The following is a 20342-nucleotide window of genomic DNA, read 5'->3' as shown; positions in this document are numbered from 1 at the left end:
CTTGTCTTATGGTCTCACTGACACACAGATGTCTACTCATTGAACTATTGTCTGTGGCTGTTCAGTCTTGGGGAACAGCACTGGGCAGTTGTCCCAGACATTTAAGTTACTAGCAAAATGAAAAGACTTAACTATTACATTACTTTGTTTTGATTCTTTTATAAATCACTTTTTATCACCTCAGGTGTCAAGTTGTTGATATTGACCAATGTCACCTGTGATTACATGTGACTTTAAGGCTTGTAATCCTATTGGTTCCTGAGTAGGAATGTCCTCAACAACCTCCTTCCTCACTGTGGATCCTAACATGACCAGCTACATTCTATTATTGGCTCCTTTCTGTCTTGTACTGTAAAATATTGTTATCTTCTCTCACCTTTGGCTTGTATGAAAAACAAGGTCATTTTTTTATGATAGAGTATTTCACATTCTGTATTGAACTGATTTGCTTAGGAACTGTTTCCTAGTCTCTCTCCCTTCTGTTATCTGTAGGTAAGCAGTAAGATCTGGAAATTAAACTATGTTCCATGCCATCTGTGCACAAGAGTGTTTTGTAACATGTCTCTGAGTCCTTCTTTGTCTCTCACAAGAGGAGATATGGAAGCATCTGTGCATCTCTCTCAGTAAGACCTGATGTGCAGTGTGCAGTTCCTCACTGTATGCTGTGCCCATCTCTTCTTTCTTTCTTTCTTTCTTTCTTTCTTTCTTTCTTTCTTTCTTTCTCTCTCTCTCTCTTTCTTTATTTCTTCATTTTATAAAGAAAATAAACTATCTTGTTTTCATTATACATACCAATCCAAGTTTCCACTCTCTCCTCGTTGTGAATATAATTCATTACCATTGCTTAGTAAAGAAGCTGCTTTGGCCTATGGCAAGACAGAATATAGGTAGATGGAGAAATCTAAACTTAGTGCAGGGAGAAAGAAGGCAGAGTCATGTAGCTGCTGAAGGAGAATGATGCCAGAACCTGACTGGTAGGCCATAGCCTCATGATGATATACAGATTAATAGAAATGGGTTAATTTAAGATGTAAGAGCTAGCTAGAAATATACCTGAGTGATCAGCCAGTGTTGTAATTAATAAAGTTTTCATGTGATTATTTGGGTCTGGGTAGCCAGGAAATGAAGATGCAGCTCTGATTACAAATAGCGCTCAAACTTTCTGCAACATACATCCACATAAAGCCTAAGAAAGCTTTAAAAAAAGCACTTTTACACCCACAAAGATGGGAGTCAATTCTAGGTTCTTGGTAGCCACACTTTTTCACACAGGCTCTGTTTGCTGGCAGTGAGCAGAGGCGTGACTTCTTTAAGAAACAATTTCCTGTTTTGTTCTAAAGAGATGCTGTTAAATAGATGGTATCGGGAGTTAATGGGAATGTTTGAGGACCAGGAAATGAAGCAGTATCACAGAAATCCAGTGTTTTTTTTTCATTTCTCATGGCTGTGCCAATATCCTAAGAAGTTAAGAGAGAAAGACATAAGGACAATGGACAAGCAGTGCAAATTATTAAGAGAAAGTCTCCAGGTTATGCTATGAAGTAGGTAGGCTTAAAAAGTGTTTCCTTTATTAAAACATCAATTATACATCTGTCACTTGACATCTGCCTTCTTCCTTCCAATCATTCTTTGTTCTTGCAACAGTAGGGTCTGTCTGGTGTACAGGCGCCCACGATGGAGGCAGAAGGAGCACACTTGGAACGGAGACAGTGTCCTCCTTTTTGGTGGCATAGGTAATCTTCTCTTCTTCCTTCCAAGCCTGTTAGAACTCCAACAGCTGCAAGGAGAAAGCCGGTATCTGTTAGATTCCTGGCCACAGTGACAAATTCTTGAGAACATTTGGCGAATGCAAGCTAGATGACTTGTCTGAGTTGGTTGATAATTTTCTCTTCCAAGCAATCGTCCTGAAATTGGTAATAAAATCACACCAATGCGGAGGTCACTTGCCAAGGATGAGCAGCAGGGTTCTGAGTGTAGCTTTTAATTTTGATGTTGAGACCCAAGTTTTCCCCCCAATACCATTATTATCCCATCTTACTGTTATCCCCCAGATGCAATACCTTCTACTTTCCAATGCTGCAAGCATTACTGATCCATGAACTTATCCTGAAATGTCCCATTTCTCTCTTTTTATTAGACTGATTGATTTTTCTGACTCCAGTCCAAGTTTCCAGATTCTTCCACCACCAATTCCACTGAAACCTATAATCCTTATTTTTATATTGATATCATGGTTACCCTGTGAAAATCTCACAAGTTTCTGAAATTGGTATTTATTCTGCCTTCTGTGGAATATTACAGAATACATGATAAGCATACTAGATTATTCTTTAGCAGTAGCTAGCTCAGGACAAAATTATTCTGTGGTACCCCTGGTAAGTAGCCATCAGGCCACAGCTTTACCCACATCTTCTGGTAATGTGTAGGCTGACTCAAGTTCTCTAAAAATCCATGCTCAGAAGCCACAATCCCCTGGTAGCCCAGAGTGTTATAGCTCTTTGGAGACATAAAATTTGCAATTAATTAACAGTAAATGAAGTATTTAGATTGGCATGACTTTGATTTGATTGACAGGAAACATACACAAATATTTTCAAAGTATTTTTTTGTGTGTATCACTAGCCAAAGGCAAAAGAGTCTTTGTTGCTTCAAGTCTGTTCTTTATGTATTTGCTGAGTTCAATATGGTAGCCCCAAACTTAATGCACCCTTTAAAAATATGAAATTTCACTAGTCGCAGTGCCAATGCTCAATATCTATATTTTTCTTGTGGATCACACATAGAACAAGACATGTGTAGAAACTCTCTGATATCACAGAAATTTAAGTACACTGTGCTGGCATGGAGATAGAAAGGGAAAGAAAGGAAATTGGCTTCCTATATCTCATCCATCATTTGGAGAAACATCTTGACAGATAACAGAAGCATTATTTTCTGATCTCTAGCTCACATCCTACCTCTATATCATCGTCATTCTTACTCATATCGTCCATAATTGTTGTAACTTGCAATAGTGTCAATGAAATGCTGATATCAGGTAGGTTCATAGTCAACCAGACTCTGCAAAAGTCCACTTCTACCTCTTATTTCCTGTCATGGAAGAAGTTCAGTGCTGAGAAGAATCTTACAGAATGCTTATTGCACCTCCAGCTTCATGATGGAATGATTCTAAATGCTTATCTTTAATTGGGAAGGTAACCTAAATACGAACAAGTATTTAGAATCCTTGGGTATCTACATAGCCTTTTACAAATATGTATGTTTTATGCAATATCTATTTTTTATCCCTTTTATTTCTTGGTACTGAGTAAGTAGAGGAGCTTCTACTATAGGCAAGGTAGAAATGTCTGCAACAGGTGATATTAATGAAATTTCAACCAAAGAAACAATGTGTCAACAAAAAGAATTGGATCTTAGGGAAGATAAGTGTAGTAGACAAATTTTTAGTCACATTAATTAAAAGAAATAGCAATGAGAAGCCAATCAAATTAGAGATAAAAGATGCAAAAGATGCCACCAGAGGTTGTTGCAGAATACTTGCCACAAATTATAAAATTTAGAAAAAAATGAATAAATTCATAAAATTTTGATTTGTCAAAACTGAATTGAAAGGATATAAGCAGCCTAAATAGATTGCTAATACAATAATCAATGATATTGAAGCAGTAGATTTCCAACAAAGAGAAGCCCAATAGTAGAGTGCCATTGAATCATTTCATGAGGTATTTAAAGAGCAGACACCAATAGCTCTCAAACTAGCTTATAAAATAGCTTATAAAATAGGAAAAGAATACTTCCAAGTTAATTCTCCATAATAATTTTCTTCTGATATAAAATCAAGTAGGAATGTATCTTAATTACTTTTCTATTGCTGTGATAAAATACCATAACCAAGACAACTTTTAGAAAGAAAGGGTTTTTGACTTATACTTCCAGATGGATGAGAGACCATTATTATCAGACAAGAAAGCGTGGCATCAAGTAGACTTGGCGGCAGAAGCACCTGGGAGCTCACATCTCAAGCCACAAGGAGGAAGCAGGGAGAGCCAACTAGGGTTAGGATTAGGATTTGAAACCTCAAAGCTTGCCTCTAGTAATACACTTCCTCTAGCAAGATCATACCTTCTAAACCTTCCCAAATGGTTACCAACTGGGGGACTAAGTATCCACATGCCCAAGAATATGGAGGGCATCTCATTCAAACCACCACAGGGCAGAACAACCACAGAAAAAAGCTATATGCAACTCCTTGGTGAGTATAAATTACAATTTCCTAAATGAATTAAACAAACATTAAAAAGTTCCTTTGTGATTATGAAGTTGTTTTCATTCTAGGACCCAAGAGTGGTTCAATATATGCAGAATAACAAAAACAATATAGCACATAAATATAACTGAGAGAAAAATTACATAACCATGTCAGTAGATGCAAGAAATGACTTTGATAAAATTTAACACACATTGATGATTAAAAAAAAAGCCCTGAGTGACTAGAAATAGAAGGGGTGTGTCATTATAGTATGGTTTATGTGTGGGAAGTCAGCAGCCAACATTATACTGAATGGAGAAGCATTGAAAGTAATATCTTTAGTATTAGTAAGGGGACAATTGTATTCGTTCACACCACTCTTAGTCAATAGAGTGCTTGGGCTCTTAGCAACAGGGAAGAGAGAGAAATAAGAAAGGAAAGAAATGATCCTTATTTGCAGATGACATGATCCCATACTTGAAAGACTTGAGTCGATTGGAAGACTCTTACATATAATACACATAGTCAGAGAAATAGTAGGCTATATAATCAACAGATTTTTTTCTTTTTACTTTCTTATACACCAATAAAGAGCTTGTCAAGAAAGAAATCAGGAAAGGAAGCTCACTCAGCCTCTAAAATATGTCTAAACTCATACACTTAATCCAAGATGTTACAGACCACTACAGTGAGAGTTCTAAAGCAATGAAAGAGACAGTTGAAGACACTGGAAGTTAGGATGATCTCCCATGTTTGGAGATCAGCAGATTTATTCATGTTTACATGGCCACAACACTGAGAATGATCTACAGAGTCAAGGCAGTCCCCATCAAAATTCTAATGACAGTCTTCATAGGAGGAGAAGAAACACAATCCTTACATTCATATGACAGCGGGGGAGCCCAGGTCATCAGATCTCCCCAGTTCTCATACCCCAAGGCTGCTCATTTTCCCTTCATGTTGACTAATAAATTTGAATTGTTCTAGCCATCCAAGGAATACATTGCTTTACCTAACTTGCTGACAGGGAAACTGAGGCATAGAGAGAGTGAATAAATTGCCCATTATTCCATCACAACCAAGTTAAATTCAGCCACATTCCAAAATTCATGTTTCTGCTGTATCATCTCCCAGAAAGATTATCTTTATCTTTGATGACTTTCATTCTATTTATAACCAATAGAGTTGGAAAATAAAACAGTTTCAGATTAAGGAGGCAATAGTCTCACAGACATTTCTAGGTATTGTTAAAGTTTATTAAAAATATTGAGAAAGTTTGACTCTTCCCCACCTGGATGCACACTGGCCAGGGGTATACTTGCTTAGTGATGTTGAGGTAGAATAGTTTCTGTTGGGCATGTCCTGGTTCTCTGGAGCAGAGGCAGTTAGATTGACAGCCAAAATGCTTGTCATGGCAACAAGAGAATCAAACAGATGGAGGTGTGTGCTAATGGAAATGGGGCTGTGACATACCATAGCAGAAGATCAGTAATATCATGGGACTCTCACATGTGATGTCACCCAATACTCCTCCTCCCTGCGCCCAGCTCCAGGAGCTGGTGAGGACATGCTAGACTATATATGATATAGAAGGCTAAGTGAATGTGGAACTCCATGAAAGAGCTTCTGTGAGGTGGTCACCCATGATTGGCTGGCACTCCCCCCACCCCATTGCAGGTAAGCAAAATAAACTTATTGTTTCTTCAATTTGGAGTTGTGTTGAATTCTTTCTTCAGATTGTCATTGGTTGCCTAGCTGGTGTGAAGAGATGTTTGTTGACTTTTCTCCAAGAAAAATAACAGAAAAGACCAAATCAATGAATTGTGGACATAAAAGAAGAATTCTAGGTCAAAGATAGACATTATTTCAATGAAATCAGAGTAGAAAATTTCTCATTTTCAGAGAAAGAGACATTCACCTGGGTACATGAGGCCCACAGAATACCAAGTAGTCGGGACTGGAAAAGAAACTCCCCATGACATATAGCTAAATCACTAAAAATGCAGACTAAGGCAAGTGTTTTAAAAGCTGCTGCAAAGAAAAACTAAGTCACAAAAGAAGTGTAATAGTGTCACAGGTAATGAAGGCCGTATGAAGTATGCTACGCACTGTGTCCCTGGTGGGCTGCAGTGTAGTCTCTGGTGTGAATCATGGCTTCTCATTTAACTGGGAGGTTTGATTGTACAGTCTACCTTATGTCTAATATGATGCCGGTTGTTCCTCTGAATAGGTAATTTATGTGCTTATATTTACACTTATTCCTTAGAAGAATGTTTTTCCCCTTTAAATTTAGAACAGGTGCCAGGGCTCAGAAATTCAACAAGTTTTCCTTATCCACCCACAATCAGCTCACATTCTGCTGAGTTTTTGAAATCTGTGGTTTTGCACATCAAGTTCTAGGAAGGTGTTTAAAGGCGTTGGCCTTTAAACAATGTATAAAAGGAGATCTTCAGATTAATGGGATCAATTTCTTTTTTACCAGCGACTTTAACTGAAGACAAATGGTTTCTTTTACTACTTAGCTGTAAGCTTTAGGGAGGCAGCTTATAGCTGTATTCAGAGAGACACGCTGTCCTCTCTCTTCTGTGCTGGCCTCCATTCCCAACCAATGACGCCGGCGAGGCTATGGAACTGATTATACAGCCAGAAATGTAGCAGGAAATACTGACTAAGGGCTCCAGTGGAGGAAAAGAAGAGTAGAGGGTGGACTGTGAGCACAGGCACAGGGCAGGGAGGAGCGTGCTTTTTTCATCAGAAAGAACACTGCACAAGGAAGAACTGACAAGGACGTTCAGGTCATGGAGGCCAAACATAACCTGGCACAGGATAAAGGAAAAAATGAATAAAAAGACCAGTGTAGAACTATGCTAAAATGTGGATGGTTTTAGCTTTCTTTATCAAATATCCGTGAAACTGAAATTTCCCGAGTAGCTTTGTGAGATGGAGGGGCTCAGAGGGAGAGATTCTGGGAGCGAATGCACGTACATGAGGCTGAGTCTTAAGTCAATGGCCACATCTCTCGGCTAAAGAGAGCGAGCCGTGAGGAAAGGGTACTGATCCTTCCCAGAGATTTACAGCTATGGTTTCTGGAACCTTCGTTGTGCAGATGAGGAAAAGCAGGGCCAGACACTTGTGACTTGATCTGGATCAACAGAAGTGACAGATTGGGAAACTACGTCTTTAATTTCTCTTGCTGGAACCCACTTTCTCCTGAGCCGGTGGCTTTGGCTCAGGGTGTGTGAAGATCTTCTGCAGCTGGCTGAGAAGCATCCGTGCAGGAATGGACACATTCCCCAGGGCATAATCTGGGTATGTGTTCCAGGAAACTGAGTACCACCTGTGGCTTCCTGACTGCTTGAACATTTGGGGGACTTTCCAGTCCCCGTTTTATCTGGCATAGTTGGTGGGGAGGTGGCAACTTGGCTGAGTCGGGGCACCTGGGGAACACCTTTCAGTGGCTTTGATGAGTGTCTAAATTCTTGTCTGTGGGTCAGAAGCTGCCTCTGTGTGGATGAGGTGGAATCTCTTCCTTACAGGGCACTTCCTCCACGTCCTGCCTAGGACTGGGGTCTGCCTATGACTTGGTCTGAATTCCTGCCAGGATCACTTCCCTGCGGTCAGGTTTTCTGCCTCCATGATGCTTGTCCTGGGCAGGTCGGCAGGCTTACCTGGGGTGGTATAGGAGAAGAGGAAGTAGCATGCCAGCAGCAGTAAGCAGAGAGTCTTCATGGTGGACAGAAAGTTCTCAGACTGCTGAGAGGACCCGCCACTCCTGGGAGGCTGAGAGTCTCAGGATCCTCAGGAGGGTGGATGGCAGCGGTATTTGTAAGGAGCCTACACTGTGCACAATCTCACAGATGAGCCCCGGTAAAGCTCCATTAACTAGACCTCCTGCTGTGTGTCCCCAGGCATTGCCAATGCTGTTCTTAAGTGTTCAGGTTTAGCTCTGCATGGATCTTGTTTTCTTTGTGGAAGGCCCCAATTGTGTCTCAGGCCTGGGTTTCTGAGCTTTTCGGGTTAGAGAATCTAAATGTTCTCTGGCAGCATAGCCCATGCTAGTCTGTCTCTGGCCAAAATGACTCCTAGAGCCTTTGAGAGGAGGCCTGGCAGCCTCCCGTTCCTACAGGGTAGTTTAGACATCACCCCTCCCTGGACAGGGGCTAAGATGGCTGAGGGATGAAAGTTCTCTCTGCTGCAGCTGTCTCCCCTCTTTAAAGAATTTTCTCCTTCACTGTTCCCCGACCCCTCAAACTGGGCAAGCGTTGCAAGGTATTCTCTATACTCTTAAAGAAACGCTGCTCCCCGAAGGCAGTCAGTGTGAGGGCTCAGTGAACATTCTGTAAGCTTATCTTTGGGGACTAAAGATGAAGTTGACTAAGTGCCTTCCGGGACCGCCCTGGGAGCTTCTACAGGTGACAGCTATAGGAGGTCAGCCAGCCTCCATGATTTGGCTAGCATCTGCTCTGCAGAGTGGGGACATGCTGGTTAGTTCATAGTGATGCTCATGGAGCGGGTAGGATGTAGGGGGAAGGCTTAGAGGTCTCGAAGACACACAATTCCTGTCAGAAGGCTGACGGCTGGTGGACTCGAAAGGAACTTTAGCCTCACATCTTCTTTCTCGTGTTCGTTGTCGATATCCTAAGGACAATTAGGGAGACAATTACATGGATCTTAGAGAATTAGGCTCTCTGGTTGATTATGCAAAATTTTCTATGTATTAGTTATGTAACTTTAAGTAATAATATTTAAGCTTTCTGTACTCTAGTGTTCTTTTCCTTTAAAATAGAGATAATGCTAAGTATTTACTCAATCGTTGTGAAATATAGATTCTGAAGTTTTAAAACCTCAGAATATCAGTAAAATATTTTTTACTGAAAATTTTCTTTCAGTTTAGAAAATATTTATTTCTTTATGTATAGTAACATTTTCATCAAGAATTCTTAGATATTGCAGTACTGGTCCCCCCCCCCCCACCTCCCCCATCTTTCTCTACTTTGTTTCATCAGAGAATTTCTTGAGTGTGTGAAGAATCTGTTTTATCTTCTTTTCCTTCACCTCTTACTTCTTAGACTTTATCCACTTACATTTTCTTCCACATTTATTTACTTATTCACCTCACTTGCCAGTAATTCTTAAACATCAGACATCTTTCTTGTTGCCGATGTTCACTGCAAACATCTCAGCCCTGGTTTCCAATGCATCGCTCTGTGGCAGAGTGCTCCACAGGGGCACGTTGTCCTTGACTTTCCGTAGCTTTTGCGTGCACGTTTGCGGTTAGTGATGGAGATCCAAGCTCTGTTCTGTGCAAGCAGAGTGTCCTTTCGGGTGGTTTCAGTGGAAGATGCTTCTCTGATAAGCTTTTCTTTAATGGCTAAAGCCAACTGGGTTTATTAAGGTGTGGAGGTCACAGGTGATAAATTGTCTTTTTAATGTGCTGTGAACAGGATGCCCAGGAGAATGTGTAACTGGCGATGTGGCAACCCAGATAGTTTGATATTTAAGGTTATTTATTAACTTGGCTGAGTGACAGTGTTAGGACTTGGCTCAAGGAAGATTCTGGATGCTTATGTTTTCTAGATGAAACTCCTTTTTTATTTGTTTGTGTAATGGTCAGTTGGGTGTGATTACGTGAAACACGTAGCAGAGCTACTTTGAGACTTCTTGGGAAACTGAGAGATAAGGGAGTGTCTTAGTTAGGGTTTTATTGCTGTGAAGAGACACCATGACCATTTCAACTCTTACAAAGAATACATTTAGCTGGGGTTGTTCATTTACAGTTTCAGAGATTCAGTTTATTAGCATTATGATGGGAAGCAGGCAGGCATGGTGCTGGCTATATCTTGATATGCAGGTCACAGGAAGCTGAGTGACGCACTTAGTGGAATCTGGAGCAGAAAAAAACCTCAAAGCCTGCCCCCACAAGGACACACTTCCACCAACAAGGCCATACCCTCTCCAACCAAGACACACCTCCTAATAGTGCCATTCCCTATGAGATTATGGGGGCCAAGTTCATTCAAATTACAACAGGGGGGTGTTAGGAATATTTCTTAATATTAGCTGACGACGCAAAAATTCCCAGTCAAGCCAAATCTAAACAAGCCAAATTAAGAAACATCCAGGTTTAATGGGAGTTCTGTGCTCTCGGGTGGCCCAGAGGGGGAAATCCGGAAGCTGCAGAAACGTGACACCCGGAAGAAGAAAGGGAGACCACGTGTTCTTCTTTTGGGGGATCACTTAAGTACCCTGGGGAGGGGTCAGGACTTGGCCTGCTGGGATTTGAAGTCCAGACCAGGCCTGGGGGCTGGGACCTGCGCTCCCAACCTAACAGGGGGCGTGGGCTTTAGTTTAAATGGGTTGGTTTAGATAAATTCTGGGCTTTTATTTTTGTCTCGAGTAAGCCCCTAGTTGCTTGACAACTGTCCTTGCGATGACCAAGGAGGAAGAGCATTGTTTGTTGAAGTGTGCAAACTCAAAAGAGGAGGAAACTTGGGGCTATCTAGTTTGCACACCACGCTGTAGTTTGCACACCACGCTATCGTTTGCACACCATGCCACAGGGATTCTTCTAGGGGACTCTGCAGTGACTGACTGTGGATGGAGTCATAGACTTTCATCCCCCTGTATATATTTTCCTGTTTTACTTTGAAGAGTGTCCAAACATCATAACACACAGCAAACAAAGCACATGTAGTTGAATCTATAAGTTGACAGACACTGAACAAAGCAGAATGCTTTCCGTATTAGTGTGGGTAATAGTCAGGTGAAGGAGTCGATAGAATAAAAGCCAACTTCTTTAAAGAGAAAGTGTTAGTCTTCTGCCGCCACTTTAAGAACTAACCACGCCCACCCAACCACTTCTGACCTCCCCCTTCGTCATCTTTCTCTCTCTCTTGTGTGGTTCTCTCCTGTCGTGTGCACACGTTTTTCTCTGTCTCTCTGTCTTTATATTTGTCTATCTCTGTCTCTCTGTTTTTCTATTTCTTTTTAAGTAATAAATGTTTACCCTTATGTTTATTTACTATGTCTTGTGAGCCTTTTATCCGCCGTAACCGCCCGCCTGACTCCCCAGGCCGTTGCAGGGACTCCACGAGCCGTCTGGGACATCCTATCATCATATTCTTTTTAAAAGAACAAAAGAAAGGATTTGGTAATAGCTTGTCTCAAAAGTACACTTTGTGACTCACAGTACACGTTTCCTGACTTCCACTCAGGTGTCCTCCATCCGAGTCAATGTCACCCTTACTATTGCCCCATGACACTATTTATTATTATTATTATTATTATTATTATTATTATTATTATTATTATTTGGTTTTTCGAGTCAGAGTTTCTCTGTGTAGTTTTGAAGCCCGTCTTGGCACTTGCTCTGTAAGCAGGCTGGCCTCAAACTCAGAGAGATCCTCCTGCCTCTGCCTCCCAAGTGCTAGGATTAAAGGTGAGTGCCCTGCTGACACTATTGTTTTATAATAATAAATTTATAATTTTTATAATTGTTTATTGATTATTGGGAGTTTCACATCATACACCCTAATCCTACTCCCCAGTCCAATCATATCCACCCCTCAATCCTGTAGTATCTCCCCAAAAGAAACCCCTCAAAATAATTAAAAACAAAGCAAAACAAACAAAAAACCTCACTTCGCTCCTCCATCTCTCCTGCCTCTTCAACATCTCTTCATTTGTCCTAGTGGCATTAGGAGCTGCAGTGTGTCACATAGTCCCTTTTGTCCAATCAGCCCCACCCACAAATGTCCATTGCAATGAATCATTGATCTATCTGGTTCAAGACCTCTGGCCTCTGGCACACATCATCCCCGGACCTTTTCTGAAACTCCTGTCAGGTATCCTGCTGTTGTCCTGAGTCATGGAGATCTTGCGGCTTTCATTCTGCAGGACTAGTTCCTTCATGAGCTCCAGCAGGTCATAGATGGGGTAGATGTTAGGGTAGGCCAACCCAAGGCCCGGATTTGGGCTTGGATGGTGACAGAATTGGACGCTGAGACTAGTCCCTTCAGGTGAGGGACAGAGCCAGCTCTTCTACGGGAGTGTTGAGGGGTGGGACCATCTCTTCAGAGTTGGGGCAGCTCTCCCATGAGGTGTGGAGCCAGCTATCCTGCCATAGTGTACAGCGAGGGGCAGGGTCAGCTATCTCATGGCCAGGGAAGGGCTGGGCAGGCTCAGCGCGGATCCTCACCAAGGATTTCAACATGTATGATTTCCATGACCTTCCCTATACCACCACCTGGTGGCAACACAGGCCATGGACATCAGCACAGACTCCAGCTGCAGCAGAACTATGTAATCAGACGTGGTTACACTCAGGTGACTGACCAGTCTCTGGGTAACCTCACAGTCCTCACTGGTAACAGGAACGATGAACATCAACTCAGACACTGGCTGCTGGAGGTCCACAGACCCAGCCTTGCCCTAGGCAGCAGCTTGGGCTGGATGTCAAAGGTAACACTATTTAAGGCCTGGCCATCTTTCCTCTGTCTGAGAAGGTTGAATGCACTGGCTCTTGTTTGTTCCCAAGACTCATACTCCATCCCCACATTTATTACTCTATTTCAAATGAAGACACAGGACTCGCTTTAATTTCAAAAAAGCACATTTTTTTCCCCAAAGGGAGTTTCACTTTATTGAAATAATGGCAAAATATCCTTCACATGGCTTCAGTGTTCTATATATTAGTCTGATTTACAGGTATCATGCAGCATGCAGATCCTTCATTATTACAGATGCCATCCACTTTGCCATAGAATGGGCATTTCTCACCGAAAACGGCTGCTAACTTTGGTATACACTTGAACCTGATATGGATTGTATCAGAGTGACTGCCAACACCTGCAAGAAGAGAACACAGAGACTAGGACACTTTATCTCTAGCTGCACTGACTTCAGTACTTTAGTTGAAGATGGGAGACACTGCTCTGCAAAGCACGTGGGAGAGAATTTTCCCTCCCAAGATAACCAATCTTGGAGGCAACTACGGAAAGCAGACGTGTGAACAGCTCACATATCAGGCAGGGCCCCAAAGTTCATAGCATGTTTTTTTTTTTTTTTTTTTTTTTTTTTCCTACTGAGAGTCCTTGAGATCTGCAGGGAGCTCAGATGATGCCCCCCCCTCCCCGATCCCATTAAACTTTCTCTACCACACTGTAGAGTGATAGTCTTCAGTTTGGAAATGCTGTAGCAGAATCCAGGTCTGTGAGCACGTCTTGACCAATCTCCTGATGTCTCTCTTTAGTGATACTGGCCCACATCACTTGAACATCAGCTTACCAACATCTCTAGCCCTACTTCTACTGGAACTTGACATCCCTTCCTGTCATGATGAAATTATGGTTACCCTACGATGGCATTATGTTTGGCTACAGTTGTAATTTATTATGGCTTCTGCTCTGTGCCATGGAGTCTTGCAGCGGAAAGCTATGCTAATGATTTTCTATGTTCTTGGTGAGTGACCACCACGTCCTTGCTTCATGACTCATGGCTATTTGAATATGAGAGAGATGCCCCTCACCCATGGTCTCCTGCATGTGAAAGCTTGGTCCTTATGATAGCTCTGTTTGGGGAGTTTTATGTGCCACCTACTTGCTAGAGAAAGTGTGTCACTGGTGGCGGACTTTGAGATGTTAAGGATTCACCATTCACCCAGTTCTTCATGATTTTGGTAAATCATATGACTTCTTAGCATCCTACTGTCTCCTCCATATCTGCTGCTTGTGGTGATGGCTCCCTGACAGGACAGACTCTTATCTGGAACCATAAGCTAAAAGGAACTCCTTCTATAGATGTCTTGGTCATTAGGAAAGTAACTAACGCACTAGATTTATAGCTTATGTACCCGAAGAGTCTTGTGTTGAAGCCCAGTGCCTCAGAATGTGGCAGTAATTAAGAGTTTATTACAGTTTAATATGTCATCGTGGGAAGAAATGTAGGCTGGCTGGTGCCCTTAATGAAATAGGGAGACACAGCTGCAACGTAGAAAGTTGAGTGTGGATACAGGGAGAGGCCTCATCCTCAAAGCCAATCAGCAGTTAACATTGTAACTCCAATCCTCAAACTTTCCACTTTCTAGGACTATGAAAAAAGTGAGTATCTACCATTGAAGACCCTTAGTCTGTGACATTTTGTGATAGGAACCTGAACAGACAAAGATGACTGACCATCTCTACACTGGGAGGCAGTGCGTCTTAACACTGTGTGGTTGTGTTTCGGAAGATGTTTTCATATGAATTAAAATTGCTCACCCTGCAACTTCTACACTAGGTCTCATTTTTAGTTCTTTCCAGTGATTCTTGTCATTATCTAAGAAAGCAACATGATTTTTTAATAATTTAACCCTAAAATATCTATTTATTTTATGTCTTTATTTCTAGGGCCTTCTTTCCTGTGTGTAATAAGTCATGATCAGGATTAATTGTTGGATTCCAAAGTTGACTCCTAGGAACAAATTCAGAGCACCTTTCTGGTATCTCAGTATCCAAGAATAAAAGATGCTTCAGTTGTCTTCTTTGTACTCTTGGTCTGTTCTTCCCAGTACGGGAGCCATTTGATGAATATAACTATTTGAGTTTAGATTAATTTAAATTATACCAGCAATACTGTCAGTTCTCAATGTCCAAATGTTTGGACTTGTGGTTGCTAGGTGACATTGAGCATATATAGAATACACCCATAATAGCCAAGAAGCTTGCCTTGGACTGTACCTCCGTAGAGATGGAAGAGGATGAACAGATGTTCTGATAACCCCAACCCAGCCTCTGCTTAGAGAAACACCTTAGGTGAAGCCACTTGGCTGCAAATACAACACCCATTTAACTGATTGCCAGCTCATAACCATTGTCTATATCACTCTGATTCCTGCTCATGCTGTCCATGAGGCCCTAATATTGGCAATAGACTCAATATGATGTCAAATCTACCTTCAAGGTTCTGTTCTTGCTCTCCTCCTAGTTATAGGAATTTCTCAGTACTATAAATTCTGGATCTTATAATGCTAATGTGTCATTGGCATATCAGTTTGACTTCTCTTGCAAGCAAAGTACTGGGATTGCTATCCATGTGTTTGGATTGCATTGTAATTTTTAGAGGAAATCCCAAGTAATTAACAGTTTTCTGTAATAGTCGCATGAATTTGTACATCCAATGGCTCATCACGTTTTCAATTTTCACATCTTAGCAACATTGCCCCCTTTCATTCTGTTAAAAGGCATTCTCATGAGCATGAAGGGATACCTCATTGTGTTTCCAATGAACAATTCCCTAATAATAATTGATGGTGGGCATTTTTTCTATAGATATTTTGTCCATCTGCGTGCATTCATTTAAGAGCTTCTGTCAGGCCCCTAGCTCATTTTCATTGAAGTTCGTTGTGTCCTTGCATTGAGTTATTTCAGATCCTTGAAGACTGCATTTTAAATTCACTATTAGGAGAATGATCTCCAGCCATTTTCTCCCAAAGAGTGGGTTGTCTTTTTACCTTGTTGATTTGTTTGCTGTATAGACATTTTATTGTTTTGTAATCCTGTTTGCCTGTTCTTGTTTGTAATTTGGATCTGGCGTAAGTGAAGCTGCTATGTTGAACTACTTTAGTAAGGATGAAAAATGCCCATCTGAAAATGCACACATTATCACTTAAAGATGGAACTTAAAGTGTAAGATGGAAGAGAGGTAATACCACATAGAATGCAGATTAATTTAAATGAGTTAATTTAAGTTATAAGAACTAATTGAGTTAAGTCTAAGCTAAAGGCCAAGCTTTCACAACGACAGATTCTTGGATATTCCATTGGTAGACAGTCATTGTTGGACTAGCTGGACCACAGCCTATAAGGCTTTCTAATAAATATACAAATATACTATAAGATATGTTCCTCTGGAGAACCCTGACTAATACAATGACAGTAGTGCATTCCTCTCTGTGGTCTATGACCTTTCTGTTCATCGACTCTAAACTAGGTTTACAAGATGAAGCTTGAATTCTAGCCTAATGAATGGGCCTTAGGTTTAATTAGGCAACTATTGTTTACTCCAAAGATTTTAGTACTATTGGGAATATCTTTCTAGGGATGTCATTATTGTGGTTCATTAAATTTAAAGCTAAGTATGACTATTTTTATCCCTTGGAAGCATGGATAGCACCTTCTGGGTCTATTACAGATAGTAATCGGAGGCTATTCACTCAGCAATTTGGGAACGTTGATGTGATTAATTTTGCCTGGGTTTAGAAGGGCAATGGGTACAATGACCTGGGGTAACACATCTGGCAGGTTTACATACATGTGCAATTATGACTGGTCCTAGGCTTAAGGTGGTGTTGTGGGTAAGTCTTTGATGATTCACCCAGGTTTCACAGTCATAAAAGTATGTGTGTGTGTGTGTGTGTGTGTGTGTGTGTGTGTGTGTGTGTGACTCTAGCTGGGCCTGACCATGGAGAAATGGCCTAAACTGATATTTCAGTAGTAAGAATGAAGAAGCTTAATATACATATGTACCTCTGAATTGCTTAAGTGACTATGGAGGCATAGAATATCACCATCAACACAGAAGTTTCAAGTGGGCAATGCTGTTATGTAGACAAAAGAAAAAGAAGAGAAAATTTGCTTTTGTCATCCTACCCCCTATGAAGAAAGCAACCTAGGCCAAGGTCACTCACTTGCTCATACAAGGCAGTCTTTCAATGTCCATTTCCCATTCTTGCTCTAGGTCATAGTCATTCCTATCAAGCTGTCCCTGACCACCCTCATAAGTATTATATGTTAATAGCCTCAATATAATATTGATCTCAGATAGCACCATAGTCAACTAGACTACCAAGACATTTCAGTACCAGTTTTTGTGTCCATCATCAGCATCTCTGATCTTTGCAAGGATGTTGGGAAAATGATAGGTGAAAACTGAAAAGCTTCTGTAAAGCAAAGGACACTTTCAATAAGACAAAATGGCCAACGGAATGGAAAAAGAGCTTCACCAGCCCCACTAGCAAACACACACTGATGAAAATGAAAAATTGAAGGTCAAAATATTAAGCAAATGGACGTTGGATCAACCATTCTAATAGCTGACAAAGTTGACTTCAAGCCAGAAATTAATGTATTAACAAGAAATAATAGTTCTAAGTATATATTTATTGTCCACCAGAGATTCTGATTTAACAAAGCAAACATTACTGGACATAGAAGGATATGAAGGTCTAAATAAAATAGCAGCAGGTAACTTCCACCACTCCTCTCAGAGTAAAGTCAACAAAAAGCCTTCAGAGTTTAGCTGCATCATAGACAGGCAGTAGACATCTACAGAAAATTACCTCTAGTGCTGCAGGATTCTCATGCTTCTCATTGAGTTTTCTTGAAAAGCTATTTTCATACTATAACAGCAAGTCTATGAATTAGACTACTCTAAATGGTAGCAAGAAAACCTGTAAAACCTATATGAACACGCTAAAATAGAATAATATATTCTTAGTGACATCTGAACAAATAGAGGATGAAATTTAAAAATTTTTGAATCAGTTGATTACATAAACAAAACATAACAGAATCTTTGGAATAGAGCTAAGACAGTCCTGAGCAGATTTCATATGAGTAGTTGCATTAAGAAGAAGACAAATATAAAACAAACAATTGAATGATGCACTTTAACATCTTAGAAAAATGAGAATGAGCCAAACAGGAAGTCAGCAGAAAATTATGAGCATTGAAGCAAATTTAAGATTTACTGAGTAAAAGACTAAAGAGAAATACAGAAAAAGGGATAAAACATAATTTTTATTCTTCTTAAAGATAATCAATGTTTACGTATTCTCAGGCAATAGAATCAAAAGAGTGAATTTTATCTCCCAATCTAATAAAATTAGAGATAGAAAAGGCGATATTACAATAGATTAGTGAATATGTTGTAAACTTTCTTTTCCAAAAAAAGTAAATGGAATCTTGCAAGAAATGGATACACACACACACACACACACACACAGACACACAGACACACAGACACACACACACACACACACACACACACACACATGTCTACCAAAAGTTAAATTATGATAATATAAATTTTAAGGATCAATTTATAGATGCAACAAGTTGAAATTATGTTAAACAGTCTTCCACTGGGGCAGTGTGTATTCTCATCTAAGTCCTACCAGACCTTTAAAGGAGAGCTAATATAGTATATAGTGCTCCTCAAATTATTTCATAAAATAAAAGGGCAAAGAACACTATCAAATTCCTTATTTGAAATCAGCATTATCCTGATATTAAAATCCAATCAGAACAGAGCAAAAGAGAAAACTAGAGCCCAATTCATTTGACGAATGTAGCTATCTTGATACCCGTGTACCTGGATACCAGCCACATCTTTAGGAGTGATAAGAACACGTGGCTATTCCTGCCCCCACTGTTATCGTGACTTCGTAACATATGAAAGAAATGAAACACTGATATTTACTCGTTTCTAAACATTTCAATTCATTAAGCTGATCACCTCTTCAATGAGCCACAATCAGGACTCTGAAAATCCTCGTTGAGAATTATCTTTGGTCCTGGCTTCAGAAAGGAAAAACTTTAACATAAATATAACATAAATCTCTAAGATAAAGTGATACATGGCAGACAAAAATAATAAGAGTTTTTATAGATTTTGCCAGCTCTGGTTCCTCCTAAAGGACCCCTGTTTTGGAGATGAAGTAACAAAGGAAAGAAACCTGACTTTTCCCAAGATACAGTGTGCAACAGTGCAGAAACTCAACTGTGTTCTTGTTCCTGTTATAAGATCTTCGCTTCTCCCCTGTCAGGGACAGTTTTGGCTCACAACAGTGACATCCTGTGTTGTGAGAGGAGTCCAGGGTGCCTGTACATGGGAAGATCTTCTCATTGGGAAATGGGTTTGGATGTCACAATAAAATCTCCTGGCTGCAGTTCAGTTGGTTAGTCCTAAGACAGGCTGACAAGGCCTTGTGGGAGGAGTGGTGGCATTTCACTTGAACCAGACATGATGGATGCCTCTCTCTGGACAGGGATCTAGTTTGTCAGTGTGCAGAGCATTAAGGCGGTGAAGCAGAATTCCTTCCTCACATGTTAGTCCCTGCACACATGACATGGACAGGTGATGAGCTGCTGGAGCTGCCTGTGACTAGCCCTGAATCTGTGCCATGCTCAGACCTGTGCTGCCCGTGGCATAGTTTGTAGACTTTGAGGTCATCAATGCAGGCCACTGCACCCAGGGAAGCTGTCCTGCTTCTCCCTCAGGCTTACAGGACAGCATTCGCCAGGACTCTTTAGTCCGCGTTTCCGTAGCCATGGGGAGTTGCTCTAACAGGTGATGGTGTTTACCTTTGGTCATCAGAGAGAGAAGGCTGAGTATCAGCAACAGAAGGCAGAACATCTTCATGGCCGATGCAGCCTGGGAACAGAGAACAGAGAACTAGAAACTCCTAGGAGGCTGAGGAGAAAGCAGAATCCCAAAGACTGAGTGCAGCTAGGTTTATAGAGAGGTGTGACTGCAAAACCTAATAAACGCGGGAAAGGGAGGAGCTGACATCCAGCAAGAAGATCTAACGGCTGGTCCGCACCCTGACTCTTTGTCCTGAGAGAGCTCCAATCCTGTGGGCATGTGTCCCATTGGCATGTGTCCCATTGGCATGTGCCAGGAGTTTGTTCTCCTGGAAACCCTGAATTCTTGTGTCCTATCAGTCTGTTGCATTTTCTAGGTAGGGAGCTCTGAAGGTTTCCTGGCAAGGTAGCCCCATCTAGGTTCTCTCTGTCTATACTTACTCAGAAATCCTAGGAGAGGAGGCCTAGCCCTCCAAACTGTTAGCTGCCTGATCCTAGAAGGCGTCTTTCCTCCGTGTTTATCTGCATTCCTACTGTGGGCCTCATACCTTGTCCTCTTGTTTTTATAAAACATGCTGGTTGCAGGGATGGAATTTATTCCTTTGGGAGAGAACTCTGTACTCTCTCTTCTTGGCTTCATCTTTCTCCTAGTAGTGTGAAGACAGGATTTGTTCTTCCTACAGGGCATGGGATTTTCCATCGCGGGTCTTCAACAGCATTAAATCTTTCACTCTCTAATTCAAGGGCACTTA

General features: G+C 41.0%; 2 protein-coding genes across 2 annotated transcripts; both read right to left on the bottom strand.

The window, feature by feature from the left end:
- Positions 1–1587: 1587 nt before the first annotated feature.
- Positions 1588–8052, bottom strand: LOC146890544 (beta-defensin 2-like). Its single transcript, XM_085680568.2, has 2 exons — positions 7918–8052; positions 1588–1777 (listed from the first exon to the last, which is right to left on the bottom strand). The coding sequence occupies exons 1-2, from the start codon at positions 7976–7978 to the stop codon at positions 1623–1625; spliced, it is 216 nt and encodes a 71-aa protein (XP_085536694.1). The 5' UTR covers positions 7979–8052; the 3' UTR covers positions 1588–1622.
- Positions 8053–12918: 4866 nt separating this feature from the next.
- Positions 12919–19648, bottom strand: LOC125414293 (beta-defensin 50-like). The gene is made up of 2 exons (XM_048456145.2): positions 19591–19648; positions 12919–13096 (listed from the first exon to the last, which is right to left on the bottom strand). The coding sequence occupies exons 1-2, from the start codon at positions 19646–19648 to the stop codon at positions 12933–12935; spliced, it is 222 nt and encodes a 73-aa protein (XP_048312102.1). The 3' UTR covers positions 12919–12932.
- Positions 19649–20342: the final 694 nt, after the last annotated feature.

The sequence above is a fragment of the Myodes glareolus genome, chromosome 23, assembly GCF_982192425.1.
Source record: "Myodes glareolus chromosome 23, mMyoGla1.1, whole genome shotgun sequence".
Lineage (NCBI taxonomy): Eukaryota > Metazoa > Chordata > Mammalia > Rodentia > Cricetidae > Myodes > Myodes glareolus.
The sequence above is the reverse complement of the archived record's forward strand: the minus strand, read 5'-3'. Positions and strand labels throughout refer to the sequence as shown.